This window comes from Nymphalis io, chromosome 26 (assembly GCF_905147045.1).
Source record: "Nymphalis io chromosome 26, ilAglIoxx1.1, whole genome shotgun sequence".
Taxonomy (NCBI): Eukaryota; Metazoa; Arthropoda; class Insecta; order Lepidoptera; family Nymphalidae; genus Nymphalis; species Nymphalis io.
The window spans coordinates 6296399-6322703 of record NC_065913.1 but is presented as its reverse complement, the minus strand read 5'-3'; the positions used below and the strand labels follow the sequence as shown (position 1 = coordinate 6322703).

At 34.0% G+C, this 26305-nt stretch overlaps 2 protein-coding genes across 2 annotated transcripts in view; one reads left to right on the top strand and one right to left on the bottom strand.

The window, feature by feature from the left end:
• LOC126778412 (dynein axonemal heavy chain 1-like) overlaps positions 1-23785 on the bottom strand; it is an 89161-nt gene extending 65376 nt beyond the window's left edge. Inside the window, exons 1-28 of the mRNA XM_050501911.1 lie at positions 23618-23785; positions 22886-22996; positions 21282-21404; positions 20659-20804; positions 18392-18533; positions 17437-17522; positions 15877-15981; positions 15000-15144; positions 13430-13556; positions 12608-12729; positions 11348-11437; positions 10742-10821; positions 10160-10247; positions 8915-9133; positions 7970-8087; positions 7193-7334; positions 5936-6077; positions 5622-5849; positions 5161-5259; positions 4696-4839; positions 3879-4059; positions 3403-3563; positions 2822-2921; positions 2389-2580; positions 1622-1799; positions 1275-1407; positions 886-1113; positions 226-364 (exon numbers count right to left, since the gene is read on the bottom strand). Coding sequence (XP_050357868.1) covers positions 226-364; positions 886-1113; positions 1275-1407; positions 1622-1799; positions 2389-2580; positions 2822-2921; positions 3403-3563; positions 3879-4059; positions 4696-4839; positions 5161-5259; positions 5622-5849; positions 5936-6077; positions 7193-7334; positions 7970-8087; positions 8915-9133; positions 10160-10247; positions 10742-10821; positions 11348-11437; positions 12608-12729; positions 13430-13556; positions 15000-15144; positions 15877-15981; positions 17437-17522; positions 18392-18533; positions 20659-20804; positions 21282-21404; positions 22886-22996; positions 23618-23785 — 3937 coding nt within the window. The remainder of the gene's footprint in view (positions 1-225; positions 365-885; positions 1114-1274; positions 1408-1621; positions 1800-2388; positions 2581-2821; positions 2922-3402; positions 3564-3878; positions 4060-4695; positions 4840-5160; positions 5260-5621; positions 5850-5935; positions 6078-7192; positions 7335-7969; positions 8088-8914; positions 9134-10159; positions 10248-10741; positions 10822-11347; positions 11438-12607; positions 12730-13429; positions 13557-14999; positions 15145-15876; positions 15982-17436; positions 17523-18391; positions 18534-20658; positions 20805-21281; positions 21405-22885; positions 22997-23617) is intronic.
• LOC126778443 (nephrin-like) overlaps positions 1-26305 on the top strand; it is a 337695-nt gene that overhangs the window by 115262 nt on the left and 196128 nt on the right. The window lies entirely within an intron of this gene.

Below are 26305 nucleotides of genomic sequence, written 5' to 3'. Positions count from 1 at the left end.
CTAGCAGGTCGTCAATTGAGACAGAAATTACTGACCAATGGTGTCGAACAATAAAAACCCAACCTGCTATATCAGAATCATAAGAGATTTTGTATGTACATAATATAATCTTGTATCCAGATATAATCGAAAATATTACCAATTATTATGTCCAGTGCTAGACTTACCCATAAACATATAAAAGCAATTTACTTCATTAATAAAAAAGTAATAATATTAACTTACTTGAATGTCTCATAGTATCTTCTAAGAGAAGGAGCCACTGTTCAACGTTAGTGCTTGGATAGAATTTGTATTTAAGTTCGACAATCTCTCCCTCGCTCGAGTGCATATGTGTTATCTTCAAGTCTGGTTCGAAGGTCACCTGAAGAAGTCAATAATTAGCATTCATCTGTTCACTATTCACTTATTAATAAATAATTCAAATTTAAAATCAGCGAAGATGATGACGTCATTGAATGCTTGTGGTGATTCAAGTATAAGATTACTATCGGTAAGGCTTTGTGCAAGCTCGTCTGGGTTGGTACCACCCAATCATCAGATATTCTACAAAACAGCAGTACTTGGTATTGTTGTGTTCCGGATTCAAGGGTGAGTGAATCAGTGTAATTACAGGTACAAGGGATAATAACATCTTAGTTCTCAAGGTTAGTGGCGCATTAACTATGTAAGCGATGGTTAACATATCTTACAGTGCTAATTTCTATGGGCGTTGATAATCACTTACCATCAGGTGGGTCATTTGCTCATCCGCCTTCCTATTCTATAAAAAGTTAAAGTGAATAGGACAAGCACACAAAACAAAAACAGCAAAATATTATTTGTTATGAATATTAAAGTCTTAGTCATAATTGATTACTTAACGAATCACAAATAATTACTAACCTTAGCAATATTTTCAAAGCATTTCCTCAGATGAGGTTGAACTGCTTTCGGATTACGAGACTGGGATAATATTTCTAGAAGTTCGTCGTCACTGAGGAAGAAGAACCTGGGGAACCTGAGACGCTTAAGTTCCATGTATTCATTAAGTCCTCGAGACACAACGGCGAGTAAATGTCGAGCTTCTACAAGACTGTCCAATAGACGACTGTCTGGACATATCAGCATAATCTGTGCCGAAAATTGTAATATGACAGATTAAAATAAATTTTGGCTTCAAACTTTAACAAATTATTTTGGAAGTTTGAGGATAACTAGTGCTTGTAGCTTCGTAAATGCATGGTAGCAATTATTACCAAGAGAAATTGAAACATGGTTTTTATACGTCTTACCTTTGGGCATGCAGCCGCTGCCGACATAATTCTTCTCCAAATTCTTTCCATTGTGCCATATTTTTTAGCTTCCATAGGTAGCTGTCGTGATATATCTTCAGAGGTAAAAATTGGCTCCAAATACATCCATTCTCTAGATATGTGAGATAATAGCAATTTTAAAAGAAGCAAAAAAATATAATTAATTGTTTATAAAATTGCATAATAATTGGTCAAGTCCAAAGAAAAAATATAATTAATATTAAGTTTATATAAATAACGGTAATATCAGTCTTGAATATAAATTATAAGATAATTCAGAAATATATTTAGCTAAGAACATTAAAAGCATGATAATGATCACACACTTTTGACATTCAATCCATTCATCCACAACTTTCTGCGTTAATCGAAGTTTATCATCCCACTCTTGAATACGAAGCTCAAATGCCGCTTTAAAGGGACTGAAGCCAAGCTGTTGCGTCGCAAGTAAGTGCTCGTCCAATAGCTGAAGTGTTTCATCTGCTATCTTCATTATGAACGTACCTAATTTGATTTTCGAATATATTTTAATGATTTAGTACAATAAATAATATAAATAAAATAATGCTTTATTGTACAACACATAATAAAATAGCTATATTTTATAACTGATTCGCGAAAAATTTGGCCTCTTGAATGTTAATGAAGTTTTTATCGAAACTTTGGACGTAAAATTTAAAGTGGGTATAAATAGTTCGAAGGAATAGAGTTGCATTATACATAAATATGTATTAATCGAGAACTGTTTTTGTGCATAATATAACAGAGCTATTAGCAAATCGCAGGGAATACGTAAATCTAAGGTATCCGTCTTCGATTGGAATAGGCTATACAGAGATTAATGTTACAAAAGCTTGTAAAAAGGCTGCCTTATCACTTTAATAGCGATCTTTTTCAGACAACCTTCGGGTAAAGGACTTGCGAGGTGAATAAAGCGGCGGAGACGTTTACAAATGTCAATGTGAATGGGTTAAGATACATATAACATATATTAATGATACTACTTTTATAATTATACAAAGAAATATAATGTGCACAATAAATTATGTATATAGATACATAAGAACAGTTTTAAGTAGTGAATAAAATTTACCAGTGGTCTTATAAGGCGTGATTTCCATAGCCCTTGTTGCCCAATCAGTGAGCATCTTATCAAGGGATTGTTCTATCACATACTCTTTACTTGCAAATTCACCTATTTCAGCAATCGTTCCCGCGTGTTGCGCCACGCCTTGTTTAAGGCACATTGCAAATGTTTGTTTCTCGTTCATTGTCACCGTTATTCCTGTTTTAATTTTAAGGTTTTTGTATATAGCATTCTTAGTCATTATTGGTGATTCTAATTTCATCGGTCACTAAACAGTTTTCATTTATAAACTAATGTGTTTTGTGTCATTATTTATTTGACTTATGAAAGGAAAAAATTCATAATTTACTCCAGCTTATGTTTAATATTATATCCATTATGTAAGGATTTTTTGAGTTAAAATTATTTAAATTAAATACATTATTATACAAAAAAATACCTGATTTCTCCATAAATTCGTTCCAGTGACGTTCTTTCATTCCAGGATTTCTGACAGCTTGAATAACAGGAATCAATGGTCTAAATTCATCCATATCATCCTAAAACATTGCTCATAAAAAAAAACTATTTTAATTACTCCGGACCCCCAAACTGAGATAACCCGTGAATTGAGACTCAATCTCTTCTTAGTGGTCTATTTTTAAAAGATTACTATAATATCCTCTTTTTTTAAAGGAATTACTAATATTTTTATTTACCCCTCCAATTAAGCGTACATCTTATGTTCGAAGTGGGGACGACAATAGCCCAAGGGGTCAGGGTCATACGTATATCATATGCCATCCATTATATATATTTCCGAATAAAAAAATTAAAAAATATTTTATTTAATTATTGTTAGTTATTCGGAATATATACAAACAATTTATCAAGTAACGTTTCGTCTGGGTGGGTAACGTATCAATTGTTCCATGACATTTTAAGTTTAGCGTGTTCTATTTAAATTAAAAGGTCGAGGAGACCACTGGGATGTTTCTTTAATTTTCTTTTATATAACAGACTTTATTATATACCACTTACTCTTATTGTCAATGCAACGTGCTGCACTTTGGGTAGATCAGCAAAAACGCGTATACATTTGACGATTGTCTTGTAATATTCATTGATTGCCGGTTCGATAGAATCCGCATCCACATAAATGAGAGGATTGTCGAACCACACTTCGCGTGATTTCAGGAAATCTGTTTCATTTGTGCTAATTTAATTGATTTAATGACGATTGCGGGTTTAAAGCACTGAAGTTTCGTGTGTTGAAATTTTATTATAAAACATCCTTTACCAGTCAGAGACAAAAAAAAATCGACGAAACGTGCATCTCTATTATTCTATTATATAAACCTAATTTGATTTGCCTGACAGTTCATATCTAAATACCAAAGACTTCATATAATAATTTACAAAACGGTTTCGTGAAATTATTTTTATCATTAGAATATAGTCATCATTATTTAAAAAAGTAGTAAAGCTTAAAAAGATATAAGTAATGTGTTATTTACCAGACGCTGTCACCCACAAATTTCTATACGGTTCGAATTCTTTCACTAAACGGTTAAGGTCTGCGAAAGGAACAACTGGCTGTCCAAACAATTTCTGTCTCTGATTAAGCACGCGTCCCCATTCCTGTGATTCTTTCATGCCTTTCCAAGCTTTCTTTATGTCATTGGCTATTTCATGCACCTATTAATTCATACAGGATGAATTAAATTTTAATATTTAGTATATATATTTTCTAGTTCATATTTAACAAAAACGATACACAAACGATAATGCAATTAATGAGTTAATAAGTTTCATTTATGTATTGTAATCTATTGAAAGGGCTTCAAAACTTGAACCTTTCAAAAATCATTAAATAATAATAATAATATCCTGGGACATTATTCACACACGGCCATTCCAAATTAAGCGGAGCTTGTAATATGGAAACCAGATAACTGATATAATACATATAATAATTTCTTTTGTAAAAACATATTTATATAGATAATTACATCCAGATTTAGGACAAACAGACATGTTCATGCACATAAATGTCTGTGCTGGGTGGGAATCGAACCCACAACCTTCGGCGTGAAAAGCAAGTATCTACCAACCACGCCAATCGGCTCGTTGAAGCAAAGGTTTTTTTTTTTTAAAAAAAAAACAAAACAATCACTAATCTAATGCGGTAAGTAAGACTAAGTCAAAAAATTACATAATTTTATTGTAAGCTATTTAAAACGATTATTGTTACTCAAGTTTTGAGCCATATAGGAGATAGTGTCATAGTTTATGAGATAATTTATGAATTTTTATTTGTGTCTGGACGTTTACCTTTCCAAAGTCATTTTGCAACGTAAGGGCCATACACTGAGCTGTAAACATGTCGATTTTGTCAAACAATGTCTGTTCATCTTGTTGATGAAGTTTCCAGAACTTCTCTTGTTCCTCTTCTAAGAATTCTGTCGTTGCAACCACCTACGAATAATGTTTTTAATCTTTTAAAAACTGAAAATAAAATTCTTACATTGTCTGTACATTACATTTTCAAGTATTATTCTAATAAAAAAAAAACTTAACCTACAAAAAAAGCAACAGTTTAATGAGATTAATTTGTGTTTATAATTCATTTCATGCTCGGCGGTAAAGGAAAACATCGTGAGAAAACCTGCATGAGTCGGATGAAATTCTGTCAAATGTACGTGTGTATCCACAAACCCGCTTTGAAACAGCGTGTTGGAATAAATTCTAAACTTACGTCTTGTGAGAAGAGGATGTTGTTACTACTAATCTACTTACCTGCTTATTAATATTTAACGGCCAACCGATAGCTTCCCATAATGCTTTAAAATCTTCATTTTCAAGTGGTGTAAAAAACACATCAAGTACTTCATAATCCTGAAATAATAAATTATATTTTAATAAATTTGCATATAATTTTTAAAAAAGGAACAGTTTTCAAATAGCAAATTCATTCGGTATTTCACTTGTTGTTTTTAGCTTTACATTTATAATTGGTACAGGAACTGGCCATTTGGTCACCTAGTGGTAAGTGATCATTACCATCCAATCATTACCATGACATTGGCGTTGTAAAAATATTAACCATTCCAATGCATCGCTTACATTGTCAATGCGCCACCAATCTTGGGAATTAAGAATTTACGTCCCTTGTGCCTGTAATTACACAAGCTCACCCATATTCAAGCAACAATTTTAAGTAGCGTATCCCAAAAAATATAATCAATTTAAGTTCTTACCGTATGAACTTTTTTCATAATATCTTCCTGAGTTTTTAAAGCAAATGGTATAGATTCCATCCACTCTCTTATCTCAAACACGTGTTCTATCGTATTTGGTTTTTCACCTAATTTCCTCATTATACTTTTGTATGCTTGAATCACATCTTCGACTACGATACGTACTTCCTCCGACCACATTGTTAGTAACGCTTTTATTATATCAGATCGTTTTGTTACTAGCATTTGCTGAAATAATATCAACATTATTTAGTGTATACCTTTTTGATTCGCATTGTCTGATGTTTGAAATATATTCGTTAAAGTTAATCAACCTTTAATGTATCAATGTTAAGTGCGAATGGTCCAATGTTTATATACTGCGGCAGACGCCAGATCAAATCTTGCTTCGCATCGTAATGGATTTGTATTTCTTCTTTTGTTTCAGATGCAACATGCTTCTCTAGTCGAAAATTCCTTGAAATTATAAGGAACAAACATTAGTGATGAAATTTTAATTAATAACTAACATATACGGTTACGTCAAAACCAAAATTAAGTGTAAACTTTTATACCAATAGTCGATAATTGAATCAATGAATGGAAAAACGGATAAACGGCAACGATTACGCTTCGATTCGATTGCGTTAAAGTGACAATTTGTTAGTAGAGTTGGCGCCCTTAACATTATTAACATATTTTTGGATATCGTATGAGTATGATGAGAGATTAGTTTTTGTATAACACCTTTAGTAGATTGTATGTCAACATGTAGCGATTTCGACGGTCAATATATAATATATTGTTTGCAATACAAGCCTTTTAATATCGTTTTCAATAAAAATAATGATAATGAATTATTCCTAATGGTACAAGAATCATATAACACTAAAAGAAATTTTGAGTAATTAAATGATTTACACATATCTATATCTTAGTAAAGATTTGATTGTTCAATTGAGTTATAAGAACTTAGATTGAAGATCAATCTATAAATTAGTATTTCTCAAAGATTAATTATAAGTTTTGACTGTGATACAATACAAAGAATAACATACATATTATAAATAAATGTTAGAAAAGGCAGTCTTATCGATTAGACAAACTATTGAAAGTTAAAAATTTGACTGAAGTCGTAAGGTACAAGTATATTAGTTAAAATAATATAAATAATGAGTCGAGATGGGGCTGGGGATGTTAGAAAACGTGAATTTTAAATGAAGATTGCGTGTCCAAACACTGGCAAGCTCAGCTGAATTTTCAAGTGCTTTTTATGTGCTTATAATTAATATTGTTCTCTGAGCAACAAGAAAGGAAAATATTGTGAAACAAAAACTGAATGTGTTTGATGAAAATACAATATGAGGCCTTAGTGACAGACCAGTAGTGAGACATTTTATATTAAGGATTATTTATATATGATTATTATTATTACTACAACTGACGCACGGGTACCTCCAGCTCAGGAATCAGGGCTTCTTTTTATAATATGTATGTAATGGAAAACAATACAGAATCATTATTATTACATACATGTATATAAAACGGATATAATATAAATGTTGACTGATAAAAAAATTGCATAACATTACTCGACATATTCTTCTATATTCAGCATATAAATTTCTTTATAGCAATCATATTGGTGCATGTACGCTATTAATGGTATGATTGCCTTCCTGTATGCCTTAAGCAGCCGTTCTCTGTATTCTACAACATTAGGCTCCATAAGACCTGTAATTAACACCATCAATCGTGTTATTAAAACTGTTCATTAGGTATTATTTACTTATTAACATTTTGTGGTCAATATTTTTTTTAGTTCCTAAGGCTGGCTTATATATAACAAGCTTGCCTTACGACAATAGTGATTTGAATTCTGATAGCGTTTTCCTATCTTATGGCGGTTTCTAAATTGCTAGGGCTTTAAGCAAGAACGGATATGTAGGTACCACGGACACATCATAACACAAGGGACTTTTTGTCGTTAGAAAAACGCATTTATGCATTTGTCTTACATGTGAAGAATATTTGGCACTCACCGACGCCATCAAAAATACAGCGGTACCCAGTCCGCTTTTTCGAGGGCCATCACGAATTCTCTTGGCCCGCATACGCAGGCCCCCATTCATAGGGGTGTTCCCGGGGAACAGAGAACCCCCCTAGTCCTGGCGATGCGTATAGCGAGGGGAGAATAGGTGCACATAGCACCGACAGGCACAAGGTAAGTTATCATTTATTACAACGCCAATGCTTTTAATTATTGGTGACCACTTACCATCTGCCTATGTGTATGAAGCAGACCGCACATATGATTTTATTACCAATGTAAAAGAAGTAACTTACAAATATATGTATCAATTACTTACCAATAGAAGTGAGGAACAACTCCTTATCAAAAACGAGACCAGTCATAATCTTAGGATGAACTTGGGGTATGAAGTGGCAGCGATACAACATCTCACGGAAAAGACGCTGAATAACGACCTATGATAAAAATTTTGCTTTTTTTGTTATTGTTTATTATCATGGAGAACAATTATATATACAAACAGCGAAAAGCTAGTTTGTAATTCAGGGCTTGAATAAAAATTGTAACAAAACTTGAGTAGAAATAAATAAAAAATGACGATAATTAAACCACAAACTACAATGCTAAAATCCAACCTCATCAATTGATTTCACTCGGTTGCCGGCAAAATTTAAATAATTAGACTTGACCTGATGTCAATGACATTTCAAAATTGTAATTTATTAAGCTTTTGGTGTTTTACTATAAACTATAAAAAAAATATCTGTAAAAAAATATCGCAAATTCCTTTTATACCTAGATAACCTTTACGCGAGTTAATAATAATTATATATATATATATACAAAAGTTTGCACCAATCAAATACGAATAGAAGCAAACACTGTTAATAATCCGTCCGTAACAGCCTGTGAATGTCCCACTGCTGGGCTAAAGGCCTCCTCTCTCTTTTTTTTTTGAGGAGAAGGTTTGGAGCTTATTCCACCACACTGCTCCAATGCGGGTTGGTGGAATACACATGTGGCAGAATTTCAGTGAAATTAGACACACGCAGGTTTCCTCACGATGTTTTCCTACACCGTAAAGCACGAGATGAATTATAATCACAAATTAAGCACATGAAGATTCAGTGGTGCTTGTCCGGATTTGAACATCGGTTAAGAGTTACGCGTTCTTACCACTGGGCCACCTTGGCTTTGTATATATACCAAGATTTATATATATATATAATATACCAATATATAACTTTAAGTTGTATACAACGTATTTCAATATGAACTTTACTTCGAACTGATCCGGTGATGTCGTATAATAAGGACCCTCGGCTGACATCATGAGGTGAAAGTAGAATAGTGTCGGAGCTGCCGAACGGAACGGAGTATTGATGAGGTCACTCGCATCCCATTCATAGTTCTCCTCACACCAGTAGGTACAGAGGCATGGCGTTTCGCAGAGATTTACGAACATAGCCATCGATTGTTCGATGCAAAAACGCAATGCATACTAAAAAAAAAATATTTTTCGCTTTAATAATAATATAAATCGATCTCTCATCATTCTATATTTTAATTCGAGTTTGAATTTAAGATCATATTATTGTTATTTTTTCCTCTTTATTAAGTTCATCCACAATTTTACATTTCACAATTACATTACATATATTCTGTATGTAGATGATTATGGTGATTTAATTGTCAATGAGCTAAGCTATATAATTACGTTAGGCTTAACGTTACAAATCTTCACCCTATTGTCTGTTTAATGTTCTAATTAATGATCGATTTGTGATTGCAATGACTTGTATACAGTAACGGTACGATTAGTGAAATTATGTGTCTTTTTCTTTCGAATATCAATTTAAGGATGTTAGGAAGAGAGAAATCAGTGTGTAACGAAGCACCCGCCACACAATTTATGAGTAAGGCCGCTGAACAGACAAATATATCGACAAAATATTAAGTTGTATGTAACTATAGTTATAATAAGATCTGCCTCGTTGGTATAGTGGCTTGATGTAAGGCCGCAGACCCGGAGGTCCTGGGCTCAATTCCCAGGTCGGGCCAATAAAAAGTTATTAGGTTTTTCTGTCAGTAAATTCTCAGTAGCAGCCCGGAGCTGGAAGTTGGAAGTGTGTATGCTACCGTTCCTCAGAAAGCACGTAAAGCCGTTGGTCCTGCGCCTGAACTCTTTCCGGTCATGTCAGATTGCCGTCCCATCGGATTATGAGAGTTAGGGAATAGAGAGTGCACCTGTGTTTGCGCACACATTTTTGCACTATAATATTTGCTGCGTACTTTAATTTATCTTGAGATTGGGCGCCGTGACCGAAATCGGCTTGGAGGATATTATATACTAAGACCTTCAATTGTATAGTTTATATAATATCGAAACTGTTAATATGTAATAGCAAATAATGAATGATAGAAAATCTCCAAATGAAACTTTATGATTTATATTAATTGACTTAAATAAATGTTATGTAACGATAGTGTAGATATTTTTAAAACAGAATTAAAAATAGTAAATCACCTGCATTCTGAATCTGACGAGCTGCATAAACCTGCACAGCTTACTGATACCGTAAAATTCCCAACTCTTTTCATAGATATTGAACCATCTTAATTAAACAAAAATATATTGATAAAGATAAAATTTATAAAAAACATAAATAAAATTTTCAATATCAAACTTATGCAAATATATTTTTTATAGGTGGTAGTCAAATGGTTCCCCTAATATTGAGTACACCGCCTATAGACATTTGTGATGTAAGAAATATTGATCATTCTCTAAATCGCCACTGATGCCCGCAGACCCCTGATGGTAAGTGTTCACCGACGCCCATAGACATTGGCATTATAAGAAATGGTAACCATTGCTTACATCGCCATGCGCCACCAACATTGGAAATAAAGATGTTATGTTCCTTGTGCCTGTAGTTACACTGGCACACTCGCCCTTCAAACCGGAACGCAACAATACTATTTATTGCTATTTGGCGGTACAATATTTGATGAATTGGTAGTACCTAACCAGACGGGCTTGCACAAAGCACTATCACCAAGTAAATAATTTATATTGATTGTGTAAATATTTTGAGATTAAATTCACCCTTTTCCAACATCCCTGTAAGACATACGGATCGCATGCGCTGTTGAATTCAACCATGTTATGTTGAGGTATTTAAGCATCTGCAATTAGAAAGAACACCTTATTTGAAACAAGGTAAGTAAATAGCTTTTAATATATACAACACCAGTCAGAAGGTGTGGCGCTTATTCCCCCACGTTTCTTTTTATATATATTATAGGTAGGCGGACGAGCAATTGGGCCACCTGATGATAACTGGTCACTAACGCACATATACATTGGCAATGTAAAAAATGTTAACCATCGCTTACATCGCCAATGCGTCACCAACCTTGGGAACTAAGATGTTATGTTCCTTGTGTCCGCAATTACACTGGCTCACTCACTTTTCAAACCGGAACACAACAATACCAAGTACTGCTGTTTTGCGGCATAATATCTGATGAGTTGGTACCTACATAGACGAGCTTGCACAAAGCCCTACCATCAGTTATAATACGAATCGTCTCTAATACGAATGGGAGTATACATAATGTTATTTTTTCATCCGACATCGTATATATCGCGTTGAATTAAACTCATAGACATTCAGCAACAATCAAATTTGTTGTTGTAAATAAATCTTACCATAGATGTACAATGTTGTTGCGCTGCATCAAATTCCGGGAGACTGACGTTTCTGCCATAGTTTGTTGTGAAGAATAACATCGACTCGACCTTAAATTTAGGACTTCACACAATTAAATATTTCCCAACAGCAGTAAATAATATTTTTTATAACACAAAGTTTTGCTGAGAAATCTTCTTCACAAGAACTTGATAAAACTACTTGAAAATTTTAAGTTTAATTATTAATTTAAAATTAAATTTAATAAAAAAAGATCATAACAATTTCATTATATAATAATCACGCACGAAATACACTCCCAATTACGCCTTCATAAAAAATCACATATACACTGCACAAGAAGACGAAACAAACTTGAGTTGCCAAACATTAGAACAAACTGTGGAAAAAAATGTATAATATTCGAAAGAGAGCAAATGTACAATAAGTTATCCGATGTAATTGTAAATAGTGAAAGTTTTCCTATATTTAAGAATCGCCTTATTAAATATGTATAAAAAGCTGTTTTTTAGTTAGTATTTTATGGTATGTATTTTTTTTTCTTTGACAACCTTCGTCTGTTTTAAGTTTCTAACTATTAATTTTACTGTATCCCAGACTTTTGCAAGATATATTAATGTATATAATTGTAATTTCTATTTTTTAGTGAATTTTTGTATTTTTTACGAAAACTATGTCTCTAAACCGAATTTGAAGTAATTTTTTATATAAAATATGATAATAAATAATGTTTTTAAAATAAAATATCAAGAACCATAATTTCTGATTTTTATTAATTCATTTTAAATTTAAATGAACAGTATAAACAAAAATTATAATTATAATAATAATATCCTGTGACATTATTCACACACAGCCATCTGATCCCAAATTAAGCAGAACTTGTATTATGAAAACCAGACAACTGATATGCATATACTACTTTTCTTTTGTAAATACATACTTATATAGATATTTATAATTTCAAATAAATCTTAAGATCACATTATGCTAGCGTCAACTTAAAAATATATATCAAGTGTTAATAAAAAAGAAAACGAAAAGTGTCGTGGGAAACCCAGCTGGAACGAAGTTCCGTACGCTATATATTATGTATTAAGTGAACGTAACTAATTAACGTTTGGGAGTAATTTAATGAAAAATAAATAAAGGAAAAACAATAACAGTTATGATAATAAACATTTGATTTAAATTTTTGGTACGAAAAAGTATCTGTCGAGCAACGTGTCATTGGGGACTCCGTTTCAAAAATATCTAACCTTAAGACATTCTTCAACAACTAAATGAATGCAGGACACGGACTCTGTGAGAACGTAGAGAGAGTTCCACTGATTGAACTTCACTCTGCCGGAAAAATCTATCATTTCACACGGATAGCGACCTAAAATGAAAAGATACTCGTATATATACATACGTATGTTAAATGTACAGTTTCTTATATTACTATTCTTGGTTGTAGGGCATTATGTAAGCCCATCTGGGTAGTGCCCACCCACTCAACCGCGAAACAACAATGCGATATTGCAATGTAATATTGTAGTATTTCGGCTGGAACGGTGAATGAGCCATCTAGTTAGAGCCTCCTAACATCTTAGTTCCCAAGGTTTGTGGTGCATTGGTGTTTTAATTAATGTTTATAGGTAGTCAATGTCTATACGTGGTGGTGACCACTTACCATCATTCGGCTCATTTGCCCGTCCGCAATACAGAAATTACAGATTTGAGCTCTCTTGAGCTGCCGTTAAACAAACTTCGATTTGTTATTAAAAATGATCTTATTATTAAAGCCTATAACTCTGAATTAGAATATATATTTAAAAATACATGGATTTAATATTTTTGAATCTCGTGTATAAAAAATACTGAGTTTTAAGTCGATTCCTCTCGACAGAACCCACATTCCAAAACGGTGATAATGTTTACCCAAACAAAATTAGTTGAAAATAAAATATTTTATTTTAACTCAATTTAATAAGCTGAGAAATATGATTTGCTGTACTAAAACTGAGTCTGTCTGTGCATTAGACCATAAAAGACTCGCTTGATTAAAAAATAAATATCAATTTCAAAATCTGTTGTACCATAATCTGGTATAGGAGGTTCGTAGTCCTTGCTCGGCGGGCTTATGAAGTTGTATAGCGTCGGATATTTCTTCATCGTATTTATTATTTTCATTTTGCCTTCAATTTTCCTGTATATAAGTTCAGCCTGCAACAGTAAAATATTTTCTTTATTATAAAAACGTACGCTATATAACCGCTTCTTATAATCTACCTAAAAATAATTTGAAATTAAGTGTTGCGAAAATATATTGTATAATTATGAAAAATTGGATATTTAACCACTATTATTGGTGGTAAACTGTAGGTACCATCCACTCCTCATATATTCTACCGTCAATCAGCCTTACTTAGTATTGTTGTGTTCTTGTTTAAAGAGTGAGTGAGCCAGTGCAACTAGCTGTACTTGCACAAGGGACATAACATCTTAACAACCCCGGGAGGTTGGCGCATTAGCCTTGTAAGTAATGTTTATGTAATTCCATGGACGGTGGTTATTAGAGGTTCTAAATTTAAAACTGAACAATTTTATTTGCCATAAAAAACAATTTGTACAGGCAAAAGTAATCTTGTATACAGCCAAGAACTATACATATTTTTTTTAAATATAAAATTTAATTCAATAGTGGTGACTATTTTTAATCAGGTCGCTCATTTGCCCGCTTACGTTTATTACATATATAATCCGAAATTTTGTTATTTGGTAGATTTTATTTAATAATGACATTTACAAAGGTAAATATCGTTTAAAAACCTGCATGGGCCAAATGAGTTTCTGCCACATAGGTATTATATTATTTAATCAACAGTTGAGCAGCGTGATAAATATAAAATAAGCTCCATACCGTTTAATTAACAGGAGTTATCAGTATTGGGATATTTATTGGCGGTTATTTTAGCTATTTTGTCTATTTTTATCTGGTCTGTAAAATTACTTTTACTCGTATTTGTATTTATATATTATTCGATATTTACCTTATAGATTGTTGTTGTTTTTAAAAACACGCAACTTAAAATAGTAATATTAGTTTATACAATATCGTTGCTAGCTTTCATTATTTACTTAAATAACTTTTTAGGACTTTATTAGGACCTTCCCAGCTTCCCATAAGTTATTAACCAAAATCGGTTTCAAGGTTTATTTAGCACAGGCACAAGATTTAAGTAGCAGCCTCTAATTGTCCCACTGCTGGGTTGAACGATTTTTTTCCCGGTATGTTTTTCTTTACCACCGAGCATAAAATTAATCATAAACAGAAATTAAGTACATGAAAACTCAGTAACACTTATACAATATACAAATGTAACATCTTTAAAATGTTCCATAGATGACAGAATCTAGAGTCAAGCCAAGTTCAAGCTAACAGAACTGGCGAGCAGCACCATGTGTAATATTACACGAACCATTTGAAGCCACTTTTGACTCCTTCATAACTCAAAAACTATTTCACATAAAAATGTCAATTTGGCTCATATATAGAGACTTGCGAGATACACATGTCCTACATTAAATTCCAGTGTGTATATTACTACCAGAAGATCTTTTTGTCCGTTTTCCAGTTTAGATAATGAAAAAAAAATCGTTGCGTACCTCTTGTTTCAAAGCTTGAAAGTGATCTTCATTAACATCTTTCGCTTGACGATGAATGAGAACCAAATTTATGATAGTCGGCATATAGTTTAAGGGTATCCTCGGCAGACCATCCAGGATCAAACAGTCCAAGTATAAATAAAACCTAAAATAATTGATTACCATTCGTTGTTGTTGATTTGTTGTTGTTGAAATTACAGTTAGATTACAGTAACAGCGTTAGTTACAGAACAGTTAAGCATCGCTTGCATCACCAATGCGCCACCAACCTTGGGAACTAAGATGTTATGTCCCTTGTGCCTGTAATTACACTGGCTAGCTCACCCTTCAAACCGGAACACAACAATACCAAGTACTGCTGTTATGCGGTTGAATATCTGATGAGTGGGTGGTACCTACCCAGACGAGCTTGCACAAAGCCCTATAACATGTAAAATAGTTATAGACAAGACATTTTATACTTACTTGGTAACCAGTGATATTGGAGAGATTAAATAGAAAATTATAACGAAGGTAACCTGACATTAAAATTTCTTAAAGTTAAATAGGTACAATTCAGGCTTATGTTTTTTTGTACGGTTCTCGATATTTATAGACAATTGTTAGCCCATTTTGTTGATTGTAAGATTAATAAGTAAAAATGAAATGGTGTGAGTGCAATGGTACTCACGAGAATTGATGTGTAAACATGCGAGCTCATATACCGATCGTACACATTAACGCACTTACAATAACATAAAAAAATTAATACAAAAGTATTATACAATAATATACATACATAAAAAAAAATTAAACATGTTTTCTAAAACATTCGAATATTTATATTCAAATTTCGACTTGCACTTCTTATAACAATTTCTAAAACATTTTACATCACCTAAAATTATTCTCAACTTCTTTACGCAAATTGACTGCGAACTTCACTCTTTCAGCGAACGTGTCTGGATCATCAGCTTTGAACATCAATCTTATACGAGGAATGCTGAAATCGAAAAACATTTGATGGAATTCATACATATTATAATGTGAAAGCGAGTTTGTTTTTCCCGCTGTCATTCTTCAAAGGAACGCGTTGGAATTCGACACACGGATATGAAGATTCCGTTTTTGGTTCAACGAATTCTCGGATTTTCAAATGAATCAAGACATTTTAGAAGGGTAGTATGTTAGTAAAAACTTTGAAATAAAAAAGAAGCGATTATAGAAGCATGTTATAAGTCTTATATGTTATAAATATCTGAAAAAAAAACTGTGTGACTGCCTCGTTGGTCTAGTGGCTAGATATAAGACCATAGATTCCGAGGTGCTGGCTTCAAGCCCCAGCTGATAAATGAATATTACGTTTTTCTGTCGAAGATTTGTGTCGAAAATTGATGTCGAACTAAAAGTAATTTGAGTTAATCTTAAATAAGTCATGGAGTCAAATTGAATACTTGTAATTGTTAGAAAAGAAAACAGAAAATTGTTTTAATTGGCTAAAATCTGTCTGGAAATTACTTACAAAACTTACTTTACTATACAACTTTATTGTAGCCCCTAAGCAGTAATACTTATTTTTTTGTTTTGTTCCACTTTGACGGTTGAGTGAACCAGTGTTATCACAGTCGCAAATGGCATAGCTGTATAGTTCCCCTAGTTGATTTCATATTGGTTACGTATAGAATGGATAATATTTCTTACAGCGCCCATTACTATGGGTGATGTTGACCATTTACTCTCAGGTTAACCATTAAAAAAATTAAAATGTTTATGTAAGTTTCTTAAAAACTGGTAAATATTTTTTTTTTTATTTCAGATATTAAATAGTACAAAAGATTAGTAAATATATCAGCAAAAAGGTAAAAAAACATAATATTGTGTCGCCTTTGTAAATAATATATCAATAAATTTGAGTTAAAATTGCTATTTAATAACAACAGGAGGCTATGTCGATAAAATATTTCAAAATGCAAACATTAGTGAGAAAATGATGAAATAATGTATAAATTATATTTGTGAAAAATAAGGGAAAATTAAATTGAATTTACACATCATTGGTTTAATATGTTAACCCGTTGAGTCCTTTTCGGCAATTTTTACACGAGGATGAATAAACGAAAAAAGTTTTACAGGAATAAGAAAAAAAATTCATTTAACAAAATGAGCAGGTTCACACCTTAGGCTGAAAAAGTACAAACTGATATTCTTTACGCCGCTGAATATCTGTCACGTACAAAACATATAGTTTCTATAAACTTATTTGCTATTTAATTATTTTCAGTAACATCATATAATATTATAAATCCGAAAGTTGAGTTTGTTTGCTTGTTTATTTTTTACGCTTTCACGTTTTAACCTTTCAACCGATCATTATGAAATTTTCCATACACAGAGGTGCAGGTATCACATGTAAGGTACAGGCCGCGGGTGAAAACTAATATAATATAAATAATCTTACTTGAAATATCGTTTCGATCCGTCCAATGCCATCACTACCCATTTATCAGTATTTTTGTCATAACTGAAAGCAGCTACGTTCGTCCACTAAAACAAGTCGTAAATTTAAAAATAAACGTATTACATTAATTATAACTTTTTTATTGGGTCGTCTCAAGGTTCTGAATCCAAGATCGCCTCACACCCTAACCTAGTGAGTACGGCACTACGAGTCAATCCAAGCTGCCGTCTTCCCCAAGGTCCTCATAAATAGAACACGTGAGGCTCCCACCTTACGCATCCGCAGGCCTAGGGCTACACCCCGGTCGAAGCCTTCGTCGTTTCCGCCGAGAAAGTCTAGTGACACAAAGCGTATGAATCACGACTACCGTTTCTGTATGCTAATAAAATCTTATTTTACGAATATAGCTTATACGATCAGTATCGTATACTCGTATATTATTAGTTTAGTATCACAAAGAGATATATCAGATACATATTATGGGTGCGTCACGATCACTTAAGTGTATACTAAGAACAGTGTCGCTTCGCTCAAATTGACTTAATTTGAATTCTCGCTTAAACGATCACAATCTTAGCTAATGAAAACGTGAAATTATATTGGTAACGATATATATGTATAGCTTTGCATAACAATATTAGATTCTATAGTTAAGTATCAACAAGAATATGAGTGTGTTTGTGTGTGTGTTTACGCCGCACTAATTTCGAAGGATCAAACGGTAAATGAAACGAAGGAAGAGCTTTCCACAGTTCACACTAATTTATTTGATGTGATCATTTTAACATAATTAATTTCACATTACATATATTCATTAGCGAAACTAGATAGCGCGATTCAGGAAACTGACATATTTAATTAGCGCCATCTATCGCTACCGAGTAATAATACACACTATTATACAGTGGGGGTGGGTATGTGTGTGTGATTATATACTATATATATATTTACTTACTTCATATAAGTTATTAAGAATTTGTATAATATCTGTCGCTGGCTTGTTAGATTTTCCATCTTGCTTGGGTATAAACGCCAGGCCTGGACATGGATATTGTTCCCCTTCTATATTACCAAGACTTAGCCATTCTTCTGGTATTCTGTAAAGTAAAATAAATGAATTAGTTTTAAGATAAAATTAAAGTAATGAGATTTAAAAAAAAATGTTTGTTGTAGTTCCACGGGTAGGGTAGGTTCTGATCCTGGGTCCTAATTCTAGGCGGTAAACAGCAATTCTTAAAACGGGAATTGCTAATAATCTTTCTTTTTTAAATGCATAACCTTTAAAGAGAATTGTCCCAGCACACCGAGACGAACTGACAAGAAATCCAATAGTCTCAAACAAAATACATAATCAATTATATATCTAATATATATACAAATAGTTATGACAGTATTCACTTATAAAATGAAAAATATACATATGATGATTCCGTTACGCAAAAGCGTAAAGCACTCCACAACACGTGGAACGTATAAAGAATTTTATCAATAGACAAATTGGCTGAGAGCGTGTTCACATTAGGTCGGACCGACGGTTGTGTCAAATATTTATTTATATATTGGCTTATACATTTCAATAGCGCCGTTCACATTTGGGCGACCCGATAAATCTTTCAAAGGAGAGAGGAGAGGATGGATCCGGTATTATATTGGCATATTGATTTTTATTCCGCCGTTCACACTCAAGACGCCAAATAAATATGAAAAGTTTGATTTCTCTCGTGGAAGACAGGACTGTGGAATATGACAAATGAACAATACATATACAATTTATTGGTGGTAGGGATTTATGCAAGCTCGTCTTGGTAGGTACCACCCACTCATCAGATATTCTACCGCAAAACAGCAGTACTTGGTATTGTTGCATTTCGGTTTGAAGGGTGAGTGAGCCAGTGTAATAACAGGCACATAACATCTTAGTACCCAAGGTTGGTGGCGAATTGGCGATGTAACCGATGGTTAACATTTCATACAATGCCAATGTTTATGGGCGTTGGTGACCATCGGCTAGCCCATATTGCTCGTCCGCATAGCGATTCTATAATAAAAAATACAAAAATTTAATATCCACGTCGCGTAAAATTTACTGCGTATAACAAACCTATCTAAGCTACCTACAAGTAGTGTAGATGTATAATTAATTCATATATTAATATTAGTATATTTATTATCAGCCTGTAAATGTCCCACTGCTGGGCTAAGGCCTCCGCTCCCCTTTTTTGAGAAGTATATTTAGGATATTAGTATATTTAATTTATTTTATTTTCTCATATTTAAATTGATTTTGTTATAATTTATAAATACTTTTCCATTAAGTGGTAACTGTCTTTTTAATATTTTTAAGGTGGCAACATCGTCTTTTTAAAAAAAAGGCAGTATAAAAGTTGTAACCGTTGAGGGATATAATAAATCGCTGCTAAGTTGGATATTTGTTTTTTTTTATTAAAATCAGTATCGTCCACGCGTTACCTCCGTCTATCATAATATGTATATTAAAACCTGAATTTCTTTTATTTGTCTTCTGTCTTCTATTCGAATACCATTTGCCAACCGGTACGTCGTCGGCGTCCATTGTAAACAGAAGCCAACTAATGACTGCTTTGTGACGAACCGATCGACGGCAATGACTTATCCGGACCAGCAGCTTATAGTGTGAACGACAATACCCGACAACAAGCCAACGATAAAAATATCGGTCCGACATAATGTGAACGTTCTGATTTAGAGTAATTAGCGCGAGATCAGCGAGCCTTGCGATGTTCATGACAAGCGGTTGCTAGTTTAAGCTTTGCTTTTTCGAAATTTATGTACAAGATATAAATTTTCATATTGCTTTTCCCTTTCTTTTCTTGTATTAAAAATGTGCTATCTAAATATATATTTATATAGTACAGTAACAGCCTTTGAATATCCCTCTGTTATTTTTGAGGAGAAGGTTTTGGAGTTAACTCCACCACGTTGCTCCAATGCGGGTTGGTGGAATACAGATGTTGCAGAATTTCAATGATATTTGATACACAATTCTTTACTATGTTTTCCTTCACCGTGAATCACGAGATGAATTATAAATACAAATTAAGACAATGAAAATTCAATAGTGCTTGGCTCGGGTTTGAACTCACGATCATTGATTAAGATTCACGCGTTCTAACCACTTTACCATCTCGGCTTATTATATATTTATGCTAAATAATAAAAAATATTACTATATTTTTATCTTACCTACAATCAAATTCGGTGTTATCGAATAATTCCAAATCCATTTTAGGAAATGGGCTGTATAGGCCGTAGTATTCTTCGTCTGAGAGATTATATTCAGATGGAGGCATTATCAAGTACGGTTGTATGTCACGTTCTCGAAGCATTTTCTTTTAAATTAATATATAATAATTAGTTTTATTATCAAGTAATTTTTTTTTTGGCTATACTTAAAATTACTTACTTAATATGTAACCAATACAGGAAATAAAAAAAATCTAACGATTTCACATCAAAGTTTTCTATGTTTAAATGATTCAAATTATTTATCACCAATGCGAGTCGTAGCAAAAAACAATTAAAGTAACAAAAAAGAAATGAATTGTGTGTACAAATTTAAAAAAGTACACACAGTAGTGTTAGGTTCCAAGCTCCCGTGGATGCGTTTTATCAACACGAACCAGCAGCCTCTGATCCGTGCCGAGGACGGCCATCGCAGTGGTTTTATTGGGTAAGATTGCCACAAAAAAAAAAAATTATAAATTGTATTTATTTTAAAGAGAAATGCTAACATTTTCCATACCTACAAAAAACATTGATTCATATTATATTTTTTGCCATCCAAGAAATCAAAGTTTTCAACAAACCTTTATATTGGCCGCTAAGAATTTCCTACGAAGTCTTTCGATCTTGACTAATCTCGGCAATTCTTTCGGCAGTACGACGCTCAAAAATTGAAGTTTTGGCACGAAAGTCTCGAACGGAAATTGCTGAAATAAAAATAAATATTTCATTCGGTAAGTTTTCAACGCGAAGAAGATATTTTGCTTTTAGCATAATTATTTTTTATGAACAACATTGAATGTTATTACGCCATACGTTATATTGTTTTTTTTTGTAACAGCTTGTGAATGTCCCACTGCTGGGATAAGGCCTCCTCTCCCTTTTTGAGGAGAAAGTTTGGAGCTTATTCCACCACGCTGCTCCAATGCGGGTTGGTGGAATACACATGTGGCAGAAATTCTGTGAAATTCGACACATGCAGGTTTCCTCACTATGTATAATATATATTATATATGAACTATGTATAATATATATTTTTCTTCACCGTCAAGAACGAGATGAATTATAATAACAAATTGAGCACATGAAATTTCAGTGGTGCTTGCCTGGGTTTGAACCCACGATCATCGATTAAGATTCACGCGTTCTCACCACTGGGCCATATATTATGTTTATTTAGTTTTAATTAGGAAAGAAAGTATGTGCATCTACCAGAACGCTCTGCTTAAATGATACATGTGTTAAGTACCAATATCTTTAATTAAAATCCTTATGTTGCATATTATTCCTTTTTTAAATTACCTATGATTTACTCGTAGCTCAATAATATTTTTTTTATTATGACAATTATTTCTTAACAAGAAATGGAAACACAACTAAATGATTTTTTGATAATTTGTAATATTCCAAAAATATATCTATAACTATTGCGGTTAAATAACTCGAATGGAACCATACAAAAAACTTTTTTTATGTATTATATTTGTTTATTTATTTAATTTTTTACTGTACAACATATAAATAACAGATAATATAAGAGTAAAAGAAAAAAATAATCAAACAAAAAACGGTGCATGAAGGTGGTCCTATCGCTTAAAGCGATCTGTCACTGACAACCTTTGGTGCAAGTTTCGTAAGAGAACGGAAAAGGAGATAATAATTGTTACATAGGAACATTTATATTAAAATATATAAACTACGCGTATGTAACACTTACGTATTACTTTACTGATGGTAGGGCTTTGTGCAAGTTCGTCTGGGTAGGTACCACTCACTCATCAAATATTCTACCGCTAACCAGCAGTACTTGGTATTTTTGTGTTCCGATTTGAAGAGTGAGTGAGCCAGCGTAATTACAGGCAAAAGGGACAAAACATCTTAGTTCCCAAGGTTGGTGGCGCATTGGCGATGTAAGCGATAGTTAACATTTCTTACAATGTCAATGTCTATGGGCATTGGTGATCACTCCATCAAGGGTCCGCCTATAAAAAAATATGGCTATTTGTTGTTATTGTAACTTTATATAGTCTTTTTATGAATCACATGTGAGATCGGGTGTTTTGTATGTGGATGTTTTGTTTAGCCGTCCAAATAACATCCAAGATCCATTCATCCTAACAAGTTTCTATATATTATTGTTTTAAAAAATTAGTACCATATAAATATATGAGGACAAGTCAATACTAACTATGCTATCATCTTCGTTATATGTTGTCCAGCGTCCTGGGGGTAGCAGGATCTTTGGTTTTTGTGGCTTCGGCAGTGACATAACCATAGGTGCTAATTTATCCGTCTTTGCCTGGAACATTTAATTGAAACAGCAAACAAGACATAATTATTAATTAGTAAGTTTCTATCCCCCCCCCATGGGGGGGAGGCTTTCGTCCAGCAGTGGACGGCAAAAGGCTGAAAAAAAAAACCCAGTTTCTATACAGCTAAATTTTTACATAAGCATTTTTTATTTGATATGATTTGTTATCGAAACAATACAACTTTGTAATACAGAAAATATTGGACGATTATTTTGAAGAAGTAATTTGTGACTTTTCTATGTGTTGGCTTTTTTACAGAAGTAATGTAAAGTAAAACCCTGTAAGTTACCCATTGGGTATAATGGCTGCTCTACTCTGAGAGTTTATTTTTTGTAGTACTAGTAAAATCATGTAAATATCCCAAAGTTGTGCTAAGGTTTCCAGACTTTTTGAGAGGGACAGGAGCTTATTTCACATTTGTGGATACAGTTGGGGCAGATTTTCACCCAACACGTGCTGGTTTCCTTAACGTGTTTTCCTTCACCAGCAAGCTCGAGATAAATTATAAACACAAATGAAACATATATAAACCCAGCAGTACTTGTCAGCCTTAAAACCGCAATTCTCGGTTAAGAGTCAAAATTAATTAATTTTAAATCCTAGATTACCTGGAGAAGTAATTTCATACGTTTCTTAGCGAAGACTTGTCTTGAGGCATCTTCTTTTGTCATATTGGATACTAGTTCCGAATAATACCCTCTCTTCGGGATCGAATCCCTTTCAGTATTGTCGTAAACCACATCATGCCGTTTAATCTTTTTCTTCCGACTGTGCATATTCTGATAATATTAAAGATGATTTTTTAAGCCTATATTAATTAAAAACAACAGTTTATATTCAGATTATAGTCCTTTGACGGATAAATATTTCTGTTATTGTCTTAAACGTCAATTTGTTCCAGTTTTTTTTAATTTACCCAAAAAGGGTAGTTATAAAAATAACTGGTCGTAAATTCTGACATAAAAACTTTTTTTGTTTAATTTTAGAAATATAATAAATCTACAATCGAATTAGTTCACGTTGAATATTTCATTTGATCAATAAAATATATTTTATGAACAAAGCTTTAAATTAATATATTGTTGTATGTATCACTTCGGTATGTTTTCGTCATTTTTGTGGTTTCCGGCAACAAGCGACTCAACGTGAATTTAGAAATAGAACAAATCAAAATAACTAAAATCAAATAAATATCCTTACATTTACCCAAGATATAAGGAAAATTATTTGAAACATACTTCACCCATTGCTTAATGTACAAAATTAAAAATATATATATTACAGTAACTATTGCGTATTGCTAATTTCTCTTCGTCCTCTCAATATTTTTCTTCATCACCGAGCACCAGACGAATTAAGCACATATTAACATAATGGTGCTTGCTCCAGTTTAAATCAAGTTTCAATAAAAAAGCTTCACATGACCTACCTATATGAAAAAAAAATATATATATATAAGTATTTTTTTTTTTTATTTATTATACGCGCTGGGATGGCAAATGACTCTACTCCACCTGATGGTAAGTGGTAGTAGAGTCCAAACGCGACGACGGCCAGTACAGTCGGGAAGAATGTTCTGTACTAGCCGTCCCCGCCTTGCCGGCCCGCAAGATGCCTTTTCAAGCCTCGTTTGAAGGAACCCGGGTTGTAAGAGGAGGGGAACACGTGAGCTGGTAAGGAATTCCATTTTTTGGTAGTGCGACACAGAAAGGAGTTGCCAAATTTCTTTGATACTACCCTGTATATACCCTACCCTGTATATACCCTGTATATACCCTGGGGGACCCCAGCATTCATCACTACATAGAATTGTGAAGCGCAACCATCTACTAAAACACAAAGGCTACGCTTGTGTAGGAAGCTGGCAATCCAGGTGCATAGCTGAGCAGGCAGACCATATGCCAGTAGCTTAGAGAGAAGACTTCTGTGCCAGACCCTGTCGAAAGCCTTGGAGATATCGAGGCTGACAGCCAACGATTCTCCATGCTTGTCGATAGCTTCACCCCAGAGGTGTGTTACGTACGCTAGAAGATCACCTGTGGACCGTTTTATTTGAAACCCGTACTGACGATCATTAATTAGACAGTGATCTTCTAGGTAATGGATCAGTTGGTTGTTTAGAATCCGTTCCATCACCTTACAAAGTACTGAGATGATAGCTATTGGTCGATAATTTGCCGGGTCAGACCGATCCCCTTTTTTGGGAACCACTTGCACATTAGCTCTTCTCCAAGCCTCCGGCACACATCCTGAAGAGAGAGAAAGTTGGAACAGGCGCGATAACACAGGATGTCTCCTGTGTTAGCTGTCAGCTCCGCCGCGCACTTCTTCAGTACTATGGCTGGTATTCCATCGGGACCGCTAGCTTTCCGTATATCAAGTGATTGCAGCTCCGCACGCACATCACGTTGCCTGATTTTGATGTCAGGCATCGTATGGCCACATGAAGGTATTGTTGGTGGCAGCGCACTATAATCATCGATCACGGAGTTGTCGGCAAAGAGCTTAGCCAGGAGATCGGCTTTCTCCTGCGGACTGTGAGCTAGCGATCCGTCCGGATTTCTGAGCGGTTGCAGCGAAGGTTGGCAGAAATTGTTTTGCACAGACTTGATCAGACGCCAGAAGCTATGGGAGCCCCCGGGATGCGAAATAAGGTCATGACCAATCTGTACAATGCGCTGTGCATCCGCTCTCGTGTATGCCTTCCTACAGGACTTGGAATTTTTATTGTAGTTTGCTTTCAGTGAGTCAATGTTAGATGCCCCGCCAACGCAGCCGTTGATCCACGTGCGATATGCCGCCTGCTTAGATGATACAGCGTCGGCACATTCACGAGTGAACCAACGGTTACCCGTACCCCTACTGATGAGATCTGAGCTAGGAATGTAGTATTCCTAACATTACCTAACATTATCTCATCAGCAATAGCAGCGGCACTAGCTGTCGGGTCATTCCCACTGAAGCAACGTTCCTTCCAAGGGACTGACGCATAGTAATCGCACATACCGTCCCAATCTGCCGACTTATAGTGCCAAAAGCGACGTTTGCATACCGCTGATGGCGGCAGCTTGGCCTATGGCACTTTGGTAGATATAAGGCCGTGATGCGAAGAACCAAGTGGAGCTTGAACCACAACCTGATATTCCACCGGGTGAGAAGTCAGCAGAAGATCCAGTAGAGAAGGCGCTTGCCCATCAATGTCTGGGATCCTGGTGGCCTGATCAACCAGTTGGGTCAAGTCGTGTGTGAGAGCAAAAGCATGAGCAGTTCTTCCAGCATGGTCAGTTTTGAGGGAT